General features: G+C 44.4%; 1 protein-coding gene across 1 annotated transcript in view; it reads right to left on the bottom strand.

Moving 5' to 3' along the window:
* The window catches only part of MUC6 (mucin 6, oligomeric mucus/gel-forming), an 83,640-nt gene that overhangs the window by 4,997 nt on the left and 54,563 nt on the right, over positions 1-24,080 (bottom strand). Inside the window, exons 31-48 of the mRNA XM_087883298.1 lie at positions 23,424-23,597; positions 21,776-21,820; positions 21,474-21,677; positions 20,928-21,380; positions 19,958-20,410; positions 18,984-19,436; positions 17,933-18,391; positions 16,959-17,411; positions 15,907-16,365; positions 14,917-15,369; positions 13,857-14,315; positions 12,867-13,319; positions 11,843-12,301; positions 10,845-11,285; positions 9,911-10,363; positions 8,891-9,349; positions 7,896-8,354; positions 2,430-2,681 (exon numbers count right to left, since the gene is read on the bottom strand). Coding sequence (XP_087739424.1) covers positions 2,430-2,681; positions 7,896-8,354; positions 8,891-9,349; positions 9,911-10,363; positions 10,845-11,285; positions 11,843-12,301; positions 12,867-13,319; positions 13,857-14,315; positions 14,917-15,369; positions 15,907-16,365; positions 16,959-17,411; positions 17,933-18,391; positions 18,984-19,436; positions 19,958-20,410; positions 20,928-21,380; positions 21,474-21,677; positions 21,776-21,820; positions 23,424-23,597 — 7,041 coding nt within the window. The remainder of the gene's footprint in view (positions 1-2,429; positions 2,682-7,895; positions 8,355-8,890; positions 9,350-9,910; positions 10,364-10,844; positions 11,286-11,842; positions 12,302-12,866; positions 13,320-13,856; positions 14,316-14,916; positions 15,370-15,906; positions 16,366-16,958; positions 17,412-17,932; positions 18,392-18,983; positions 19,437-19,957; positions 20,411-20,927; positions 21,381-21,473; positions 21,678-21,775; positions 21,821-23,423; positions 23,598-24,080) is intronic.

Below are 24,080 nucleotides of genomic sequence, written 5' to 3'. Positions count from 1 at the left end.
ATCCATGTATTTCTATGGATATGTCTTGCCAGAAACCTGCTGAAAACAACTGGCAAAAAAAAGTTATAAAATGTGATCACATGACTGTGGAACACTGCAACTGACCATAAAGGGAGCTGGTTGCCAAACACCCAAAATGTGTTCTTGTGACCACAGGGATGTGTGCAGTCATCAGAATTCCAGAATCAGGTAGTATGTACTGTCACTTTGGGGGAGTCTGTCATAACTTTGAACAGTCACAGGCAACCAGTCATTAAGTGAAGACTACATGTATGTAGGGATGGATGCAATGGGATACAGTCGTATGAAAGTGATTGCTTAATTTGTTACTTAATCTTTTTTTGTTTAGCACTTTCCTATATTAAGGTATCACAAATCAATACCTTTGCAATTCAGATAAATTACACCATTAGTGAAATTGCAATATTTGCTATAAAATACATCAAAAGGGGGAAATATGCATTCACTTACTTACATATAAGTTATTTATTAATTACATTTGCAGGATTTATAGGTTGCTCCAATCAGAATCAAAACTCAATGGATACCCCCTTCATAAGTTGGGGTAAAAACATAAAACAATGTAATACCTTATATCATAATCAATACATTTACCTGCATAAGACCAGAGAATAAAACATAGTCAACAAAACATGGTTAAAAAAATCAATAGTTTGAGATGGGGGGAGGGGAACTGAGACCCCAAAGCCTTGTTTAAATAGCCAGGTCCTAACAGACTTCTGGTTGGTCCTTCAAGATAATCAGAAACTCTCCACAGGAAAACCAGAATTCTAAGATTGACTGCCATGTTTAACAGAATCTTGCAAATTTGTTGATGCTTCTCTTTCCATCCTTCTTATACTTCAGTAAGTCAAGGAGTATATTATTTTTTCCCAGGATTTAAGGAATGTTTCTGTCATCTTTGTTTATCACACATTTGCTGAATATTTGCCTCAAGGCTGTCTCCCTGCCACTCTGCACCTCCAAAAGGGAAGGAGTCATTTGACAATTCAAGTCTCTTTGGTTGTTATAAAACTTTGGATGGTATAGAAGCCCAAAGTTTTTCACTATGAGATGGGTGGCAAATAAATTCAATATACATACAAACAAACCAGAGGTGGATTTCAGCAGGTTCTGACCAGTTCTGGAGGACCGGTAGTGGAAATTTTGAATAGTTTGGAGAACCGGTAGTTAATATTCTGACTGGCCCCGCCCCCATCTATTCTCTGCCTCCCAAATCCCAGCTGATTGGAAGGAAATGGGGATTTTGCAGTAGCCTTCTCCTGGATTGGGTGGGAATGGAGATTTTACAGTATCCTTCCCCTGCTATGCCCAACAAGCCACGCCCATCAAGCCATGCCACACCTACCAAGCCACACCCACAGAACCAGTAGTAAAAATAATTTGAAACCCACCACTGAAACAAACTGTATGGTAATGGTAACCTTTGGGAGCCATCTCAGAGGATGTTTTATGAAAGCAACCCACCCACATTCTTCTGGAACTCAAACCTAATCTGGACAAACAGTTTTTGAGATGGGAAAGCATTTGTGATATGTAAATTAGGGGTAGCTTTTGATTAAGAAAGTGAATTATGAAAAAGTTTAAAACTGCATTTGCTTCTGTATGCCTGAGTCTCTTGCTAAAAAAGAAGAGCAAATAGCAGCTTTCCAAATTACAATGCAATGTGAGTCATGGAAATGTATATGTTATTCCTTTAATTCTTATATTTTCCTTTCCAATCATTAATATATACTGTCACAGAATTTTTATTAGTATATTTTGAGGGGGTTTAAAGATAAAAATGTAGAGGCATTCCTAAGATCAGAAATTGTCCATTTGATTCTCAAGTGTTCCATGTCTGAAGGGAGAAGAAAGGAGAATCAAGCCCAAGAGACATTTGCAAACTCACGATTTCCAAATAAAGAAAAAAGTAGACTCTACACAGAAGGTACAGACGACAAGCTTCTTGTGTTGTCCCCTGCTTTCTTGGATTGTAAAAAAAGGTGATTGAGCATGTAGCTTATTAAATGCAGAGCCAGCTGAATTACATGACTGAGTCATCTGTGCTAGAATGGGAAATAAATTCATTTCTATATTTAAGTGCTTAGTTAATGTCTCTCAAGAGCTGCTGACAATTGAACCATTGACTGTGGTGTTCAGTGCAAAATTGTCATTACCCTAATGATTTGTCTATTAAATTATTCTACATTTAACACGACAATATTTTGGAAGCTGCAACCTAAAAACTTTTCTAATAAAACATAGAAGTCAGTTTGTTTTATGAAAATTAGAAAAGTTGATTTCTTAAGTACCAGACAAAATTCGGCACATTATTTTGCATATGATTTTGCACATTACAAAATAATTGTTGTAATGTGCAAAATCAATAGCTCCTTCAACTTTCCCATCAGCCAAGAAATACTTACTGCTAGTGTAAAGAGCACTTGTGGAAGAAAAAGTAGTAGAAGTAAGAGTGACAGTAGGTGGCTCTGTAGTCCAAGTGGTCTTGGTGGGTATGGTTACTGGAGTGCTGGAGAAAGTAGAAGTTGCACTTGTTGGCACACTGGGAACAAAAGATGTGCTTAGGCTTGTTTTCCAAGTAGTGCTAGGAGAAGGCGAACTGGAGACATTAAGTGCTCTTGTAGTGGTAAGAGGCGACGTGCTAATTGAAGTTGACTCTGTGGAAAAAGAGATAGAAAAGGCAGAATTTGAGAGATGAGAAGTTGAGAAAGTTGTCCTCAGTGTTGTTCAGAGAGCTGTCTTCCATCCTGTGGACAGGAAATATCTAAGTTACAGATACTTGTCAGAATGGGAGAATAAACTATTGCAAATACGGTACCAATAAAACAAGACTCCAGGAAGGAAAAAGGAGGCATTGTAAAGCATGCAAAACATTTAAAAAATACAGCTGACAAAAATTTGCATTAAAGCATTGTGGGATTTGCAACAGACATATTTCTTAAACATTATCAAGGAGGAAACCTGGAGAAAATATGCAGAGGACAATGAAATGAAGAAGGGGAAAGTAGCTTCTTTCACTGAAAACAAATGGAATCAAAATTATATAACAAATCCTACAAAAACTATTTCCTTTTGAATCCCAAATATTGCAAAATAATAAAAGAGAATCATGTTTTTTTTTTCGATATTTCCTTTATCATCGGAATTGAGAGTTGTGTCACTCACAGTGAAAAAGAAAATGTGATGAAAGAGCCACATAAAAATGACAAATTACACTGGACAACATTTTTTTTTCAAATGCTTTGCTTCCTGAAAAACTTGTGCTGATTATGATAGGCTCCTTCAAACTGAAATATAAATTCAGAATGACTGTATCATGTGGGAATCTTGAAAAATATGAAACTTCTCAAGCATAATGTTTCTGACACATTGCATGAATTCAATAGGGCCAAAAGATTTCTACTGCTTATTTTTGTTTTATTCAATGTCTGATGCATCTCACTACACAATAGTGAGCCAGCATTGATGGATTCCAGTTGTCCTGATATTATTTTTCCAATGTGGCAATGTCCTGGGGAAATCTTTCACCATGTTTGTCACTAAATGCAGTTAGATTTTTGGGAAAGAAGTCCAAGTGTGAATGCAAAAAAACCCTCAGTCTTTAGTGACATTTTGCAGTATAAGAACTTTATCAACTACTGTAGCTGAATGTACTTTGGTGCTCTGTAGTTGCTAAGGAAATTCTCCCCCTTGGATGTTTCGCAGGCAATTTTCTCTAGCCCCACTAACAGATCTTCAAATTGCTTGTCATTGATGACGTATTTTATCTGAGGCCAACAAAAATGCCTTTTTAAATTTTGACATCAGTGATTCTTGTGATTTACAAAGTAAAATCTCGAAATATGCTGGTGGAATTAGGCTATGAGCTAGATTGGTGGTCATACAATCAGATCCAATCTAGGACAGCTCAGGATAAAAATAAAGGAGGAATCTATAATTCTCTACAGGAACTTGATAAGATCTTGTTGGGGAAGGATGAGAAGGTATTATCCAAACTGTATCAATTCCTCTTAATGGATTGGATCGGAGAGGAGGTCATTAAGGACTCAATGATTGCCTGGGGGAGAAATTTGGGATACTCGATTGAACTCGAAAAATGGGAAGAAATCTGGGGGACAACCTTAAAATTAACAATGTCAGTTTCCTATAAGGAAAATATATACAAAATGCTGTATAGATGGCACCTGCCCCCGGCTAGATTATCGAAGATGTTCCCGGGGACCTCTCCGGTTTGCTGGAAATGCAACGCCGCTATGGGAACTTACTTTCATAGTTGGTGGACCTGTCCCCGAGCAAAAGAATATTGGGCTAGAAAAATGGATTTTAGAAATCATAGGATGTAGAATAGATTTGAACCCGGAAACGTTTTTACTAGGCATGAAACCAGAGAACTTAAACAAATCTAATTGGTATCTCGCTCTCCACATCATCATTGCAGCCAGGATCTCGTTCGCACAAGAATGGAAATCCAAAAATATCCCATCGGAGGCTACGTTAATTGCAAAGATCATGGACTGTGCAGAAGCAGACAAACTTACTGGACTTTTGCGAGATAGACAAGAGTCGGGGTTATATAGGAGTTGGGACAGATGGTATGCTTGGCTGCAAAAAAAGAAATCTTAAGAAAAATGAAAATATTAACCTTAATGTGAACGTGGGTAAATATTTACAGGAGTATTGCATGACTATTGAGAATTTTTTTTTCTAGTTAAACTTTTCTTTCTTTTGATGAGTTAGCTTAATGGAAGTTTGTACTTTCTCCAGGCGAAAATTGATACTTTAAAACTCTATATGTATTATATTACTCTCTGCAATTCTATCCATATTATTATATTTTTTTCTGTATTTTTTAATAATTTTCAATAAAAAATTAAAAAAAAATGCCTTTTTAAATTTTGGCATCAGTGATTCTTGGAAATATTTCTCAAATAACAAAAACCTTCTCCTTTTTTGTTCATCACCTTCAGAAAAATTTCCATAAGTCTAAGTTTTAAGTGAAACTTAAAAAAAGGTTAAGTATCTTTGTCAGTCAACAAGTGCCACATTTTTCTGTCCTGAATCAACTTCTGTTAAAGTGGCCATTTTCTTTTAATGTAATTCAACTCTTTTGTACAGCTGTCCTATTTACATATGTAACAACATTGCTTGATATATCCAAGCTGCATTCCAAACAACATAGCTACTACTTTTAGAATCTCTACAGATAACCAGTTGTACTTGGTATACTGGAAGTGCTTCAACAACAATTCCATCTTTTTCTGTGTTTCATTCATGTGTACAGCATAGTCAATAGAAATGGAAGAGTGTACATTACAGTTGTGAAAAAACAGAATATTTCTATAAAATAGTACATGATAGGTTAAATTACACATTATTTTTGTGATTAGAAGCCAAAAATCTATAAGATACACCCAAAACTGTTCAGGAAGCAAATTCTTTGTGGTCCAATGTTATTAGGGGATGAGGCAAGCTGAAAGAAGGAAGAGAAGGAGGACCATTGCCGATGAAAATGCCCCCATGATGGAGGAAGTACTGCTGAAGCCAGTCAAACTCAGCACTGGTGTTCTTGAGGAGGGTTGTGGACAATGTCAAGGGAAAGGAATTCAATTGTTAGAGCAGAGAAAGAAGAAATAAATAAAGGAAGAATAAAGCAACTAAGGGTCAGAGAAACACTGGATGTGGGCAGGTTACTGCTTACTTGTAGCAGTGAGTGTTGACCGTGCAGAATCAGTTTCTGATTTCATAGTGAAACAGAAGAACATTTGGTTGAAGGAAGAAAGGAAAGCAGAGGAAAAATGAATTAAAAGTCAGAAGCATTAACTGAAGGCAAGGTAATTAAAAAAAGAGCTGAGGAGCCTGGGCTAGAAGGTGGGTCTACACTTGCTTGTGTGTGTGTGTGTGTGTGTGTGTGTGTGTGTGTGTGTGTGTGTGTGTGTGTGTGTGTGTGTGATATAGATGCATAAAGGGAACCCAGGGACAGAATGCATTTGGTTAGGATGGTGGATAGGAGTTCTAAATTCTTATGTGCAGACATTTATGAGAGAAAGATGCTGTAAAGAGGTACTGAACACAACTTGCCACTGGTACTATTTATAGTTGTTATGGTTGGTGGCAAACAACCAGAGTACTGGTGGTTGAGGTGGAGATACAGAGGGTAACTGGAGATGTATTGCTTGGCAAAAACATGGAGAAAATGGCATTTATAGTATGAGGGAGGGAGGGAGGGAGAGAGAGAGGAGAGGGCAGGGCAGGGCAGGGCAGGCAGGGGAGGAGAGGAAAAAGCTGTTAAAAATCAGGGAGAAACTGGGTGAAGGCATGGGAACAAAGAAGCAAGCCTAGCTTAGGGCCTGGTTATTTACGGGACCGCCTACTACCACCAATAGCCTCCCACCGGCCAGTACGCTCTCATAGAGAGGGACTCCTCCGGGTGCCGTCAGCCAAACAGTGTCGACTGGCGGCCCCTAGGGGGAGAGCCTTCTCTGTGGGGGCACCTACCATCTGGAATGAGCTCCCCCCGGAGATACGGAGGATCCCGGATCTGCGTTCCTTCCGCCGTGCTGTGAAGACCTTTTTATTCCATCAAGCGGGCTTGGCCTGATCTCTTCCCTTTTTAAAATATGTAAATTTTAATCTGTTTTTAAATTATTGGGGTATTTTAATTTGTCTGGGCCAAAAAGTTTAATTTGATTTTATCGGGTTTTTAAATTTTGTGTATTTATGTATTTTATTGTTGGCTGTTCACCGCCCTGAGTCCTTCGGGAGTAGGGCGGTATACAAATCAAATAAAACGTAAACCTAAACCTAAGATGAGCAAACCAAGAATGCAGTCCTATGCTTGCTTATTGGGAGCAAATATAATATGCCCTGAAGAGGAAACCAAAGGACTTACACCCAAAATATCTGAAGGGCAACAACAGAACAGAAGGCGATTTTTCTAAATTAAACAGTCAAATTTACCACTGCTAGGGTCTGGGATGATTCAGTGGCCATCAAAGTAGAAAAGGAAAACATGGATGAAAATGATGTTGGGGTGACGCTCCTTGGTGACATGACAGATGAAGTAAGTATACCCCTAAAGACGTTTGCTAGACTTAGTTTTAAAAGGGTTTATGTAGGTTCATGGATGAGGAATGAAGGAAGAAGAAAGGAAGGAAGAGGGAAGGAAGGAAGGAAGGAAGGAAGGAAGGAAGGAAGGAAGGAAGGAAGGAAGGAAGGAAGGAAGGAAGGAAGGAAGGAAGGAAGGAAGGAAGGAAGGAGCAGCTGAGTAACTATGAATGTGCGTGTATACTCACTTTCTGGGCATGCCTCAAAAGAAAGGCCATGGAAAACATTGGAAACATGGAGGGAACAGAGGAAGTGAGAGAGTGGAGGGAAAAAGAGAACAGGTCAGTGATATTAAATGTCAGGGAAGTGTTCTGTGAAGGGAGGATATTAAAAAGAAACTGACCAACCCAGGAATATGGGTATATCCTTGCTTTTTGGGCAATATTTTAAGTGCACAAAATAGCCTTAGTATAAATGGTTTTAAGGAACTTAATGGTCTGGAAAGTGCCCATATCATTTTGAGTGTCACTGTGGCAGGCAGGCAGGCAGGCAGGCAGGCAGGCAGGGAGGGAGGGAGGGAGGGAGGGAGATGAGGAAGGGTAAAAGAGGACAGGTGAGTAATATTAACTATCAGGGAAGTACTCTGTCAAGGAATGGATATAAAGAAGCAGCTGACCAATACAGGAACGTGGGAGTATCTTTGCTTTTTCTGCACAATTGAATCATGCCTCAAAGGAGAGGCCAAAGGACACAACATGTAAGATGCCTGAAGTCCCCATTACAACAGTAGAGTTGACAGAGTTCCTAAATCAAACATCTCAACTTACCACTGGTGCTCTTTATTGGTGTCGTCACTGAGGTTGAAGGAGGCTGTGTACTAGTAGTTTGGGGGCTTGTAGTGGGGGTGAACCCAATAGTGCTGCTGGGTATTGAAGTGGTTGGAGTGGTAGTCGTAGGCGTGGTTGTGTGGCTACTGGTGGAAGCGGGAATTGTTGTGGGAGTCACCGTTGAAGTTGATGGTAGAGGTGTGCTGTTTGTAGAGGTGGTCCGTGTGATGGGGGTGGTGGAAGTTTGGGTGGAGGTTATGGTTGTCGGGATGGGTGTACTACTTGGTGTCGATTTTGTGGAGGTAGAGGTTGGCAGAGTAACAGGAGAGGTTTCTGTTGTGGTTTTTGGCATTGGAGTGGTTGCACTATGAGTTGATTCTGTGGTCCTCGTAGTAGAAGAGGGAGACATGGATGAAACTGATGGGGTCCTGTGGCTTGATGGTATTTCATGTGTTGAAGCTGCAAGAGAGAGGAAATACAGATAGTTGCAGTGCATTGTGGGACTGGAATCTGTCATCGTAAGTATAGCCCTAAACATGGTTGCCTGGCCCTAGGAAAATACGTTTTATTTAGTTTGGTGGAGTAGAAAGTGCCAATATGGTTTCCAGTATCACTATGGCAGGCAGGCAGGAAGGCAGGCAGGCAGGCAGGCAGGCAGGGAGGGAGGGAGGGAGGGAGGGAGGAGGGACAGAGGAAGATAGGAACAGAGGGAGGGAGGGAGAGAGGAAAATAGGAAGGGAGGGAGGGTGTAGGGACGGATGAGAGGATAAAAGAGGACAGGTGAGTGATATTTAATGTCTAGCAAGTGCACTATGACGGGAAGGACATTAAGAAGCTGCTGACCATCCCAGGAATGTGGGTGTAGCCTTGCTTTTTGTGCACAATTGTATTTCTGCCTCAAAATAGAGGCCAGGGGAAAACACATGGAGATGTCTGAAGGGCCACTTCAGAGCACTATTGTTGACAGAGTTGCTAAACCAAACATCTCAACTTACCACTGGTGCTCTTTATTGGTATCGTCATTGAGGTTGAAGGAGGTTGTGTACTAGTGGTTAGGGTGGTTGTAGGGGAGGTGATACTTATAGTGCTACTGGGTATTGAAGTGGTTGGAGTGGTAGTCGTAGGCGTGGTTGTGTGGCTACTGGTGGAAGAAGGAATTGTTGTGGGAGTCACCGTTGAAGTTGATGGGAGAGGTGTGCTGGTTGTAGATGTGGTCCGTGTGATGGGGGTGGTGGAGGTTTGGGTGGAGGTTATGGTTGTCGGGATGGGTGTACTACTTGGTGTCGATTTTGTGGAGGTAGAGGTTGGCAGAGTAATAGGAGAGGTTTCTGTTGGTTTTTTTGGCATTGGAGTGGTTGCACTATGAGTTGATTCTGTGGTCCTTGTAGTAGAAGAGGGAGACGTGGATGAAACTGATGGGGTCCTGTGGCTTGATGGTATTTCATGTGTTGAAGCTGCAAGAGAGAGAAAATACAGATAGTTGCAGTGCATTGTGGGATTGGAATCTGTCAACATAAGTATAGCCCTAAACATGTTTGCCAGGCCCTAGGAAAATAGGTTTTACTTAGTTTGGTGCTGTGGAAAGTGCCAATATGGTTTCCAGTATCACTGTGGAAGGCAGGCAGGCAGGCAGGCAGGCAGGCAGGCAGGGAGGGAGGGAGGGAGGGAGGGAGGGACGGAGGGGGGGAGGGAGGGAGGGAGGGAGGGAGGAAGATAGGAAGAGAGGGAGGGAGGGAGGAAGAGAGGAAAATAGGAAGGGAGGGAGGGTGGAGGGAGGGATGAGAGGATAAAAGAGGACAGGTGAGTGATATTTAATGTCTAGCAAGTGCACTATGACGGGAAGGACATTAAGAAGCTGCTGACCATCCCAGGAATGTGGGTGTAGCCTTGCTTTTTGTGCACAATTGTATTTCTGCCTCAAAATAGAGGCCAGGGGCAAACACATGGAGATGACTGAAGGGCCACTTCAGAGCAGTATTGTTGACAGAGTTGCTAAACCAAACATCTCAACTTACCACTGGTGCTCTTTATTGGTGTCGTCATTGAGGTTGAAGGAGGTTGTGTACTAGTGGTTAGGGTGGTTGTAGGGGAGGTGATACTTATAGTGCTACTGGGTATTGAAGTGGTTGGAGTGGTAGTCGTAGGCGTGGTTGTGTGGCTACTGGTGGAAGAAGGAATTGTTGTGGGAGTCACCGTTGAAGTTGATGGGAGAGGTGTGCTGGTTGTAGAGGTGGTCCGTGTGATGGGTGTGGTGGAAGTTTGGGTGGAGGTCATGGTTGTCGGGATGGGTGTACTACTTGGCGTCGATTTTGTGGAGGTGGAGGTTGGCAGAGTAACAGGAGAGGTTTCTGTTGTGGTTTTTGGCATTGGAGTGGTTGCACTATGAGTTGATTCTGTGGTCCTCGTAGTAGAAGAGGGAGACATGGATGAAACTGATGGGGTCCTTGATGGTATTTCATGTGTTGAAGCTGCAAGAGAGAGTAAATACAGATAGTTGCAGTGCGTTGTGGGACTGGAATCTGTCATTGTAAGTATAGCCCTAAAGATGTTTGCCTGGCCCTAGGATAATAGGTTTTACTTAGTTTGGTGCTGTGGAAAGTGCCAATATGGTTTCCAGTATCACTGTGGCAGGCAGGCAGGCAGGCAGGCAGGCAGGCAGGCAGACAGGGAGGGAGGGAGGGAGGAAAATAGGCAGGGAGGTGGGAGGGAGGGATGAGAGGATAAAAGAGGACAGGTGAGTGATATTTAATGTCTAGCAAGTGCACTATGAAGGGAAGGACATTAAGAAGCTGCTGACCATCCCAGGAATGTGGGTGTAGCCTTGCTTTTTGTGCACAATTGTATTTCTGCCTCAAAATAGAGGCCAGGGGAAAACACATGGAGATGTCTGAAGGGCCACTTCAGAGCACTATTGTTGACAGAGTTGCTAAACCAAACATCTCAACTTACCACTGGTGCTCTTTATTGGTGTCGTCATTGAGGTTGAAGGAGGTTGTGTACTAGTGGTTAGGGTGGTTGTAGGGGAGGTGATACTTATAGTGCTGCTGGGTATTGAAGTGGTTGGAGTGGTAGTCGTAGGCGTGGTTGTGTGGCTACTGGTGGAAGAAGGAATTGTTGTGGGAGTCACCGTTGAAGTTGATGAGAGAGGTGTGCTGGTTGTAGAGGTGGTCCGTGTAATGGGGGTGGTGGAAGTTTGGGTGGAGGTCATGGTTGTCGGGATGGGTGTCGATTTTGTGGAGGTAGAGGTTGGCAGAGTAATAGGAGAGGTTTCTGTTGTGGTTTTTGGCATTGGAGTGGTTGCACTATGAGTTGATTCTGTGGTCCTCGTAGTAGAAGAGGGAGACATGGATGAAACTGATGGGGTCCTTGATGGTATTTCATGTGTTGAAGCTGCAAGAGAGAGTAAATACAGATAGTTGCAGTGCGTTGTGGGACTGGAATCTGTCATTGTAAGTACAGCCCTAAACATGTTTGCCAGGCCCTAGGAAAATAGGTTTTACTTAGTTTGGTGGAGTAGAAAGTGCCAATATGGTTTCCAGTATCACTGTGGAAGGCAGGCAGGCAGGCAGACAAGCAGGGAGGGAGGGAGGGAGGGAAGGAGGAAGATAGGGAGGGAGGGACGGAGGGAGGGAGGGAGGGAGGGAGAGAGGAAGATAGGAAGGGAGGGAGGAAGAGAGGAAAATAGGAAGGGAGGGAGGGTGGAGGGAGGGATGAGAGGATAAAAGAGGACAGGTGAGTGATATTTAATGTCTAGCAAGTGCACTACGAAGGGAAGGATATTAAGAAGCTGCTGACCATCCCAGGAATGTGGGTGTAGCCTTGCTTTTTGTGCACAATTGTATTTCTGCCTCAAAATAGAGGCCAGGGGAAAACACATGGAGATATCTGAAGGGCCACTTCAGAGCAGTATTGTTGAAAGAGTTGCTAAACCAAACATCTCAACTTACCACTGGTGCTCTTTATTGGTGTCGTCATTGAGGTTGAAGGAGGTTGTGTACTAGTGGTTAGGGTGGTTGTAGGGGAGGTGATACTGATAGTGCTACTGGGTATTGAAGTGGTTGGAGTGGTAGTCGTAGGCGTGGTTGTGTGGCTACTGGTGGAAGAAGGAATTGTTGTGGGAGTCACCGTTGAAGTTGATGGGAGAGGTGTGCTGGTTGTAGAGGTGGTCCGTGTGATGGGGGTGGTGGAGGTTTGGGTGGAGGTTATGGTTGTCGGGATGGGTGTACTACTTGGTGTCGATTTTGTGGAGGTAGAGGTTGGCAGAGTAATAGGAGAGGTTTCTGTTGGTTTTTTTGGCATTGGAGTGGTTGCACTATGAGTTGATTCTGTGGTCCTCGTAGTAGAAGAGGGAGACGTGGATGAAACTGATGGGGTCCTGTGGCTTGATGGTATTTCATGTGTTGAAGCTGCAAGGGAGAGAAAATACAGATAGTTGCAGTGCGTTGTGGGACTGGAATCTGTCAACATAAGTATAGCCCTAAACATGTTTGCCAGGCCCTAGGAAAATAGGTTTTACTTAGTTTGGTCCTGTGGAAAGTGCCAATATGGTTTCCAGTATCACTGTGGAAGGCAGGCAGGCAGGCAGGCAGGCAGGCAGGCAGGGAGGGAGGGAGGGAGGAAGGGAGGGAGGGAGGGACGGAGGGGGGGAGGGAGGGAGGGAGGGAGGAAGAGAGGAAGAGAGGAAGGGAGAGAGGAAGAGAGGAAAATAGGAAGGGAGGGAGGGTGGAGGGAGGGATGAGAGGATAAAAGAGGACAGGTGAGTGATATTTAATGTCTAGCAAGTGCACTATGAAGGGAAGGACATTAAGAAGCTGCTGACCATCCCAGGAATGTGGGTGTAGCCTTGCTTTTTGTGCACAATTGTATTTCTGCCTCAAAATAGAGGCCAGGGGAAAACACATGGAGATGTCTGAAGGGCCACTTCAGAGCACTATTGTTGACAGAGTTGCTAAACCAAACATCTCAACTTACCACTGGTGCTCTTTATTGGTGTCGTCATTGAGGTTGAAGGAGGTTGTGTACTAGTGGTTAGGGTGGTTGTAGGGGAGGTGATACTTATAGTGCTGCTGGGTATTGAAGTGGTTGGAGTGGTAGTCGTAGGCGTGGTTGTGTGGCTACTGGTGGAAGAAGGAATTGTTGTGGGAGTCACCGTTGAAGTTGATGAGAGAGGTGTGCTGGTTGTAGAGGTGGTCCGTGTGATGGGGGTGGTGGAAGTTTGGGTGGAGGTCATGGTGGTCGGGATGGGTGTACTACTTGGTGTCGATTTTGTGGAGGTAGAGGTTGGCAGAGTAATAGGAGAGGTTTCTGTTGTGGTTTTTGGCATTGGAGTGGTTGCACTATGAGTTGATTCTGTGGTCCTCGTAGTAGAAGAGGGAGACGTGGATGAAACTGATGGGGTCCTTGATGGTATTTCATGTGTTGAAGCTGCAAGAGAGAGAAAATACAGATAGTTGCAGTGCGTTGTGGGACTGGAATCTGTCATCGTAAGTATAGCCCTAAACATGTTTGCCAGGCCCTAGGAAAATAGGTTTTACTTAGTTTGGTGCTGTGGAAAGTGCCAATATGGTTTCCAGTATCACTGTGGAAGGCAGGCAGGCAGGCAGGCAGGCAGGCAGGCAGGCAGGCAGGCAGGCAGGGAGGGAGGGAGGGAGGGAGGAAGATAGGAAGAGAGGAAGGGAGGGAGGAAGAGAGGAAAATAGGAAGGGAGGGAGGGTGGAGGGAGGGATGAGAGGATAAAAGAGGACAGGTGAGTGATATTTAATGTCTAGCAAGTGCACTATGACGGGAAGGACATTAAGAAGCTGCTGACCATCCCAGGAATGTGGGTGTAGCCTTGCTTTTTGTGCACAATTGTATTTCTGCCTCAAAATAGAGGCCAGGGGAAAACACATGGAGATTTCTGAAGGGCCACATCAAAGCAGTATTGTTGACAGAGTTCCTGAACCAAACATCTCAACTTACCACTGGTGCTTTTTATTGGTGTCGTCATTGAGGTTGAAGGAGGCTGTGTACTAGTGGTTAGGGTGGTTGTAGGGGAGGTGATACTTATAGTGCTACTGGGTATTGAAGTGGTTGGAGTGGTAGTCATAGGCGTGGTTGTGTGGCTACTGGTGGAAGAAGGAATTGTTGTGGGAGTCACCGTTGAAGTTGATGGGAGAGGTGTGCTGGTTGTAGAGGTGGTCCGTGTGATGGGGGTGGTGGAAGTTTGGGTGGAGGTCATGGTTGTCGGGATGGGTGTACTACTTGGTGTCGATTTTGTGGAGGTAGAGGTTGGCAGAGTAATAGGAGAGGTTTCTGTTGTGGTTTTTGGCATTGGAGTGGTTGCACTATGAGTTGATTCTGTGGTCCTCGTAGTAGAAGAGGGAGACGTGGATGAAACTGATGGGGTCCTGTGGCTTGATGGTATTTCATGTGTTGAAGCTGCAAGGGAGAGAAAATACAGATAGTTGCAGTGCGTTATGGGACTGGAATCTGTCAACATAAGTATAGCCCTAAACATGTTTGCCTGGCCCTAGGAAAATAGGTTTTACTTAGTTTGGTGGAGTAGAAAGTGCCAATATGGTTTCCAGTATCACTGTGGAAGGAGGGCAGGCAGGCAGACAAGCAGGGAGGGAGGGAGGGAGGGAAGGAGGAAGATAGGGAGGAAGGGAGGGAGGGAGGCAGGAAGGGAGGGAGGGATGGAGGGAGGGGGGTAGGGAGGGAGGGAGGGAGAGAGGAAGATAGGAAGATAGGAAGGGAGGGAGGAAGAGAGGAAAATAGGACGGGAGGGAGGGTGGAGGGAGGGATGAGAGGATAAAAGAGGACAGGTGAGTGATATTTAATGTCTAGCAAGTGCACTATGAAGGGAAGGATATTAAGAAGCTGCTCACCATCCCAGGAATGTGGGTGTAGCCTTGCTTTTTGTGCACAATTGTATTTCTGTCTCAAAATAGAGGCCAGGGGAAAACACATGGAGATGACTGAAGGGCCACTTCAGAGCAGTATTGTTGACAGAGTTGCTAAACCAAACATCTCAACTTACCACTGGTGCTCTTTATTGGTGTCGTCATTGAGGTTGAAGGAGGCTGTGTACTAGTGGTTAGGGTAGTTGTAGGGGAGGTGATACTTATAGTGCTGCTGGGTATTGAAGTGGTTGGAGTGGTAGTCGTAGGCGTGGTTGTGTGGCTACTGGTGGAAGAAGGAATTGTTGTGGGAGTCACTGTTGAAGTTGATGGGAGAGGTGTGCTGGTTGTAGAGGTGGTCTGTGTGATGGGGGTGGTGGAAGTTTGGGTGGAGGTCATGGTTGTCGGGATGGGTGTACTACTTGGTGTCGATTTTGTGGAGGTGGAGGTTGGCAGAGTAACAGGAGAGGTTTCTGTTGTGGTTTTTGGCATTGGAGTGGTTGCACTATGAGTTGATTCTGTGGTCCTCATAGTAGAAGAGGGAGACATGGATGAAACTGATGGGGTCCTTGATGGTATTTCATGTGTTGAAGCTGCAAGAGAGAGTAAATACAGATAGTTGCAGTGCGTTGTGGGACTGGAATCTGTCATCGTAAGTATAGCCCTAAAGATGTTTGCCTGGCCCTAGGATAATAGGTTTTACTTTGTTTGGTGCTGTGGAAAGTGCCAATATGGTTTCCAGTATCACTGTGGCAGGCAGGCAGGGAGGGAGGGAGGGAGGGAGAGAGGAAGATAGGAAGGGAGGGAGGGAGGGAGGGAGGGACAGAGGAAGATAGGAATGGAGGGAGAGAGGGAGAGAGGAAAATAGTAAGGGAGGGAGGGTGGAGGGAGGGATGAGAGGATAAAAGAGGACAGGTGAGTGATATTTAATGTCTAGCAAGTGCACTATGAAGGGAAGGACATTAAGAAGCTGCTGACCATCCCAGGAATGTGGGTGTAGCCTTGCTTTTTGTGCACAATTGTATTTCTGCCTCAAAATAGAGGCCAGGGGAAAACACATGGAGATTTCTGAAGGGCCACATCAAAGCAGTATTGTTGACAGAGTTCCTGAACCAAACATCTCAACTTACCACTGGTGCTTTTTATTGGTGTCGTCATTGAGGTTGAAGGAGGCTGTGTACTAGTGGTTAGGGTGGTTGTAGGGGAGGTGATACTTATAGTGCTACTGGGTATTGAAGTGGTTGGAGTGGTAGTCATAGGCGTGGTTGTGTGGCTACTGGTGGAAGAAGGAATTGTTGTGGGAGTCACCGTTGAAGTTGATGGGAGAGGTGTGCTGGTTGTAGAGGTGGTCCGTGTGATGGGGGTGGTGGAAGTTTGGGTGGAGGTCATGGTTGTCGGGATGGGTGTACTACTTGGTGTCGATTTTGTGGAGGTAGAGGTTGGCAGAGTAATAGGAGAGGTTTCTGTTGTGGTTTTTGGCATTGGAGTGGTTGCACTATGAGTTGATTCTGTGGTCCTCGTAGTAGAAGAGGGAGACGTGGATGAAACTGATGGGGTCCTGTGGCTTGATGGTATTTCATGTGTTGAAGCTGCAAGGGAGAGAAAATACAGATAGTTGCAGTGCGTTATGGGACTGGAATCTGTCAACATAAGTATAGCCCTAAACATGTTTGCCTGGCCCTAGGAAAATAGGTTTTACTTAGTTTGGTGGAGTAGAAAGTGCCAATATGGTTTCCAGTATCACTGTGGAAGGCAGGCAGGCAGGCAGACAAGCAGGGAGGGAGGGAGGGAGGGAGGGAAGGAGGAAGATAGGGAGGAAGGGAGGGAGGGAGGCAGGAAGGGAGGGAGGGGGGGAGGGAGGGAGGGAGGGAGAGAGGAAGATAGGAAGATAGGAAGGGAGGGAGGAAGAGAGGAAAATAGGAAGGGAGGGAGGGTGGAGGGAGGGATGAGAGGATAAAAGAGGACAGGTGAGTGATATTTAATGTCTAGCAAGTGCACTATGAAGGGAAGGATATTAAGAAGCTGCTCACCATCCCAGGAATGTGGGTGTAGCCTTGCTTTTTGTGCACAATTGTATTTCTGTCTCAAAATAGAGGCCAGGGGAAAACACATGGAGATGACTGAAGGGCCACTTCAGAGCAGTATTGTTGACAGAGTTGCTAAACCAAACATCTCAACTTACCACTGGTGCTCTTTATTGGTGTCGTCATTGAGGTTGAAGGAGGTTGTGTACTAGTGGTTAGGGTGGTTGTAGGGGAGGTGATACTTATAGTGCTACTGGGTATTGAAGTGGTTGGAGTGGTAGTCGTAGGCGTGGTTGTTTGGCTACTGGTGGAAGAAGGAATTGTTGTGGGAGTCACCGTTGAAGTTGATGGGAGAGGTGTGCTGGTTGTAGAGGTGGTCCGTGTGATGGGGGTGGTGGAGGTTTGGGTGGAGGTTATGGTTGTCGGGATGGGTGTACTACTTGGTGTCGATTTTGTGGAGGTAGAGGTTGGCAGAGTAATAGGAGAGGTTTCTGTTGGTTTTTTTGGCATTGGAGTGGTTGCACTATGAGTTGATTCTGTGGTCCTCGTAGTAGAAGAGGGAGACGTGGATGAAACTGATGGGGTCCTTGATGGTATTTCATGTGTTGAAGCTGCAAGAGAGAGAAAATACAGATAGTTGCAGTGCGTTGTGGGACTGGAATCTGTCATCGTAAGTATAGCCCTAAACATGTTTGCCAGGCCCTAGGAAAATAGGTTTTACTTAGTTTGGTCCTGTGGAAAGTGCCAATATGGTTTCCAGTATCACTGTGGAAGGAAGGCAGGCAGGCAGGCAGGCAGGCAGGCAGGGAGGGAGGGAGGGAGAGAGGAAGAGAGGAAGAGAGGAAGGGAGGGAGGAAGAGAGGAAAATAGGAAGGGAGGGAGGGTGGAGGGAGGGATGAGAGGATAAAAGAGGACAGGTGAGTGATATTTAATGTCTAGCAAGTGCACTATGAAGGGAAGGACATTATGAAGCTGCTGACCATCCCAGGAATGTGGGTGTAGCCTTGCTTTTTGTGCACAATTTTATTTCTGCCTCAAAATAGAGGCCAGGGGCAAACACATGGAGATGACTGAAGGGCCACATCAAAGCAGTATTGTTGACAGAGTTCCTGAACCAAACATCTCAACTTACCACTGGTGCTTTTTATTGGTGTCGTCATTGAGGTTGAAGGAGGCTGTGTACTAGTGGTTAGGGTGGTTGTAGGGGAGGTGATACTTATAGTGCTACTGGGTATTGAAGTGGTTGGAGTGGTAGTCATAGGCGTGGTTGTGTGGCTACTGGTGGAAGAAGGAATTGTTGTGGGAGTCACCGTTGAAGTTGATGGGAGAGGTGTGCTGGTTGTAGAGGTGGTCCGTGTGATGGGGGTGGTGGAAGTTTGGGTGGAGGTCATGGTTGTCGGGATGGGTGTACTACTTGGTGTCGATTTTGTGGAGGTAGAGGTTGGCAGAGTAACAGGAGAGGTTTCTGTTGTGGTTTTTGGCATTGGAGTGGTTGCACTATGAGTTGATTCTGTGGTCCTCGTAGTAGAAGAGGGAGACGTGGATGAAACTGATGGGGTCCTGTGGCTTGATGGTATTTCATGTGTTGAAGCTGCAAGGGAGAGAAAATACAGATAGTTGCAGTGTGTTATGGGACTGGAATCTGTCAACATAAGTATAGCCCTAAACATGTTTGCCTGGCCCTAGGAAAATAGGTTTTACTTAGTTTGGTGGAGTAGAAAGTGCCAATATGGTTTCCAGTATCACTGTGGAAGGCAGGCAGGCAGGCAGACAAGCAGGGAGGGAGGGAGGGAGGGAGGGAAGGAGGAAGATAGGGAGGAAGGGAGGGAGGGAGGCAGGAAGGGGGGGAGGGGGGAGGGAGGGAGGGAGGGAGAGAGGAAGATAGGAAGATAGGAAGGGAGGGAGGAAGAGAGGAAAATAGGAAGGGAGGGAGGGTGGAGGGAGGGATGAGAGGATAAAAGAGGACAGGTGAGTGATATTTAATGTCTAGCAAGTGCACTATGAAGGGAAGGATATTAAGAAGCTGCTCACCATCCCAGGAATGTGGGTGTAGCCTTGCTTTTTGTGCACAATTGTATTTCTGTCTCAAAATAGAGGCCAGGGGAAAACACATGGAGATGACTGAAGGGCCACTTCAGAGCAGTATTGTTGACAGAGTTGCTAAACCAAACATCTCAACTTACCACTGGTGCTCTTTATTGGTGTCGTCATTGAGGTTGAAGGAGGTTGTGTACTAGTGGTTAGGGTGGTTGTAGGGGAGGTGATACTTATAGTGCTACTGGGTATTGAAGTGGTTGGAGTGGTAGTCGTAGGCGTGGTTGTTTGGCTACTGGTGGAAGAAGGAATTGTTGTGGGAGTCACCGTTGAAGTTGATGGGAGAGGTGTGCTGGTTGTAGAGGTGGTCCGTGTGATGGGGGTGGTGGAGGTTTGGGTGGAGGTTATGGTTGTCGGGATGGGTGTACTACTTGGTGTCGATTTTGTGGAGGTAGAGGTTGGCAGAGTAATAGGAGAGGTTTCTGTTGGTTTTTTTGGCATTGGAGTGGTTGCACTATGAGTTGATTCTGTGGTCCTCGTAGTAGAAGAGGGAGACGTGGATGAAACTGATGGGGTCCTTGATGGTATTTCATGTGTTGAAGCTGCAAGAGAGAGAAAATACAGATAGTTGCAGTGCGTTGTGGGACTGGAATCTGTCATCGTAAGTATAGCCCTAAACATGTTTGCCAGGCCCTAGGAAAATAGGTTTTACTTAGTTTGGTCCTGTGGAAAGTGCCAATATGGTTTCCAGTATCACTGTGGAAGGAAGGCAGGCAGGCAGGCAGGCAGGCAGGCAGGGAGGGAGGGAGGGAGAGAGGAAGAGAGGAAGAGAGGAAGGGAGGGAGGAAGAGAGGAAAATAGGAAGGGAGGGAGGGTGGAGGGAGGGATGAGAGGATAAAAGAGGACAGGTGAGTGATATTTAATGTCTAGCAAGTGCACTATGAAGGGAAGGACATTATGAAGCTGCTGACCATCCCAGGAATGTGGGTGTAGCCTTGCTTTTTGTGCACAATTTTATTTCTGCCTCAAAATAGAGGCCAGGGGCAAACACATGGAGATGACTGAAGGGCCACTTCAGAGCAGTATTGTTGACAGAGTTGCTAAACCAAACATCTCAACTTACCACTGGTGCTCTTTATTGGTGTCGTCATTGAGGTTGAAGGAGGTTGTGTACTAGTGGTTAGGGTGGTTGTAGGGGAGGTGATACTTATAGTGCTACTGGGTATTGAAGTGGTTGGAGTGGTAGTCGTAGGCGTGGTTGTTTGGCTACTGGTGGAAGAAGGAATTGTTGTGGGAGTCACCGTTGAAGTTGATGGGAGAGGTGTGCTGGTTGTAGAGGTGGTCCGTGTGATGGGGGTGGTGGAGGTTTGGGTGGAGGTTATGGTTGTCGGGATGGGTGTACTACTTGGTGTCGATTTTGTGGAGGTAGAGGTTGGCAGAGTAATAGGAGAGGTTTCTGTTGGTTTTTTTGGCATTGGAGTGGTTGCACTATGAGTTGATTCTGTGGTCCTCGTAGTAGAAGAGGGAGACGTGGATGAAACTGATGGGGTCCTTGATGGTATTTCATGTGTTGAAGCTGCAAGAGAGAGAAAATACAGATAGTTGCAGTGCGTTGTGGGACTGGAATCTGTCATCGTAAGTATAGCCCTAAACATGTTTGCCAGGCCCTAGGAAAATAGGTTTTACTTAGTTTGGTCCTGTGGAAAGTGCCAATATGGTTTCCAGTATCACTGTTGAAGGAAGGCAGGCAGGCAGGCAGGCAGGCAGGCAGGGAGGGAGGGAGAGAGGAAGAGAGGAAGAGAGGAAGGGAGGGAGGAAGAGAGGAAAATAGGAAGGGAGGGAGGGTGGAGGGATGGATGAGAGGATGAAAGAGGACAGGTGAGTGATATTTAATGTCTAGCAAGTGCACTATGAAGGGAAGGACATTAAGAAGCTGCTGACCATCCCAGGAATGTGGGTGTAGCCTTGCTTTTTGTGCACAATTGTATTTCTGCCTCAAAATAGAGGCCAGGGGCAAACACATGGAGATGACTGAAGGGCCACTTCAGAGCAGTATTGTTGACAGAGTTGCTAAACCAAACATCTCAACTTACCACTGGTGCTCTTTATTGGTGTCGTCATTGAGGTTGAAGGAGGTTGTGTACTAGTGGTTAGGGTGGTTGTAGGGGAGGTGATACTTATAGTGCTACTGGGTATTGAAGTGGTTGGAGTGGTAGTCGTAGGCGTGGTTGTGTGGCTACTGGTGGAAGAAGGAATTGTTGTGGGAGTCACCGTTGAAGTTGATGGGAGAGGTGTGCTGGTTGTAGAGGTGGTCCGTGTGATGGGTGTGGTGGAAGTTTGGGTGGAGGTCATGGTTGTCGGGATGGGTGTACTACTTGGCGTCGATTTTGTGGAGGTGGAGGTTGGCAGAGTAACAGGAGAGGTTTCTGTTGTGGTTTTTGGCATTGGAGTGGTTGCACTATGAGTTGATTCTGTGGTCTTTGAGGTAGCAGCTGATGATGTTTCTGGGGTGCTCCTTGTAGGGGTACTTGTCACAGATATGGAAGCTATAGTGGAGCCAAAAAACAAAATTATTTTATTGGTTGCCTTTATGGAATTCTGATTTTTTTTTGTTTTTGTTTAGAAGTTTATGTACTCACTTTTAAGTTGTGTTGTTAATGTACTGGTAATAGTTGTTTGATTGTGAATTGATGGTTTTGTTGGAATAGGGTGAGGGTGAATTGTCACTGGTGTTAATATTGGTTCATGTGAAGTGGTTTTTGCTGATTCAGTAGTTCTTGTTGTTATTGACAATGAAGTTGTTTCTGTTGTTCTTGGTGTGCTACTTCTCCTTGTTGTGGAAGCTGTTGTAGGAAGAAAAAGATATTTTATCTATAAATCTCTAAGGTGTAGTCATCTAAATATTTATAGTAATTATTGCTTCATGTAGTATGATTCTTACCTGTTGAAGTGGATGTTGTACCTGTTAAAGTTGTTTCTGAGCTTTCTGAAAAAAAAGTGAATTAGAGAAAGATATACATGTGTTCTTTTGAGCAGTTACAAAATATATTTAGCTACTGAAGTATTATATGACCACTAGGTGTACTTGCAACATTTCTCAATTTTAACGAGTGTGATTTTCCAGAGTTTCCTAGCTAACCTGCTGTTGGAATATTCTGGGAGTTTATGTCCATATATCTTTAATTTGCTAAAATTGAGAATCTCCGCACTATGTTATGATCTTTAAAAGATGTATTTAATTAAAAATGGAAGTATTCTCAGACTTTTAAAAAAGAAATGTTTTGCTTTTTGACTGCTGTGACATCAATAAGATCAGCATTACAGTTCCCTAACTTTTTATGCCAATTCAAAATACAGGCCTTTTTGTGTGTTTTAATATTTTTTAATAAACAAGTCATTAAAATGGGAAACTTACCATTTCATTGTTATAACTGTGATCACATGAATTACTTTGGTCATATACATATAATTGGGGTGATTTTTCTGTATGCCTTTGGTACAGGTGTGTTTGAAGGGAGATAATTGTAATCGCATGTAAAGATTGAAAAAGTTGATATAGAGAAGATTGGTATTCATGAATGAATGAAAGCAAATGTGATGCTTCTCCAGATTTCAGTTCAGAGGAGGATGAACCAGTCCCAGGCACCTCTGGAGGGGAGTTGATAAGTGGCTCCAAGCAGCTGTCTGAGAGTGATTTAGCTGAAGTACAGCTGCAGCAGGACAGCCCTGTGACTTCAGGTGGGGAAAGCACATAACTATAACCAGTTAGTGATGAGGAGGAAGAACTGCCTTCTGCATCTGATCCGAGAACATGTAAGGCAGAAACAGCCTGATTACTTGCAAGGAGGCAGCATTGTCCCTTGATGGACTGCACCAGAAGCAGGCGATTTAGCACAGCAGACAGATGGAGACGATGCTCGGAACAATGTGTACATTTCTTAGTTGTATGTTTCCTGGTCATTGGGATTCCTTGCCTTGCCTTGCATTGACCTTGTGCCTTGACTTTGTATTGTGCCTTGTCAACTCGACTTTTCTTGCCTTGTGAATCTTCTTGTGCTATGGATTTAATTTTGCCTAGATTTTTCTTGTTTGGGAAACTTTCAAGTGCCTTATGGATTCATTGGCCATTGTTCTGTGGACTAGCATTGATCTGCTTTGGGCTAGACTTAATTGGGACACTTTTGGGTTTTTAGTGAAGGGAATTGCTGGGGAATATTAATAAACTCACTAACCCACCATTACATGTACATGTGAGTTAGTGGAACAGCGCAGCAAATATATGTGTCCCGGGATAATGTTTCAGGATCCAATCTGTGTCACTTACTGGGACCAGAGGTTTAATCTTCCAAGCTTTCAGACTAGTGCTGGAACCCACCATCCTCAGGGAACTTCTCTCTCATTAGAATGTGTCTAGAAGCTCAGAAGACTAAACTGGTTTTAATGACTAACCCAGATTGGATCCTGCAAGATTGGCATTGACTTAAAATTGACAAACACAATTGGGAATGTAGAGAATGCTTGGAGATATGTGCTAGTTCTTTAAAGGTGCAGATGAGGCCACTGTTGTATGGCTTTGGGGAATGACATACCAGTAAAATGTGTAGACACTATGGTGCTGGTGTGAGGAATCGTGGTAGTGGAAGTGATCTTCAAAGTGCTTGGTATTGAAGATTCTGGGAAGACAGTGGGTTTTGATACTGGAGAAGTAGATGAAGTTGCTGTAGTTTCCGGTGTAGTTATGGTGTGCGGTGAGATTGTGGTGGCTGCAAAAATGTAAAACATTAAAAAAATAGGATTAGACTTACGTAAAGTTTGAAAGGAAAAGGAGAAAAGGAAAATTATTAACACCTTGTATAGTTCAGGATCAGGGTTCCTTTCCCTGGGAGAGTATAAAAGGAATGATAATAATATAATGATGTCATAAAGAGAGCAGAGATTTGGTCTCTCCTTATTTGGGGACAGTCTGTATTTATTATACATTTTGGGAATGAAAGTTGAGATTGTTAGGTAAAGCACCTTTGGGATAATCATAACATACCTACTGTACCATTTGTTTTGCAAACCAAACCAAACCAAATATTATATTATTGTTTTAACAGTTTCCAGCTGAAATTCAGCACTAAAAATTCAAGATTCTTCAATGTTTGTAAATTGGGGATGTACCAGGGAAGTGTCTTCCTGAGCCACTTCTGAATGTCGCTGAAGCATGTCTGGGGAGATTCTCAGTCATTCAGGCCATGGTTGTC

Source organism: Pantherophis guttatus, chromosome 1, assembly GCF_059756535.1.
Source record: "Pantherophis guttatus breed Tessera chromosome 1, ASM5975653v1, whole genome shotgun sequence".
NCBI lineage: Eukaryota > Metazoa > Chordata > Lepidosauria > Squamata > Colubridae > Pantherophis > Pantherophis guttatus.
This window is presented reverse-complemented; position numbering and strand designations above follow the sequence as displayed.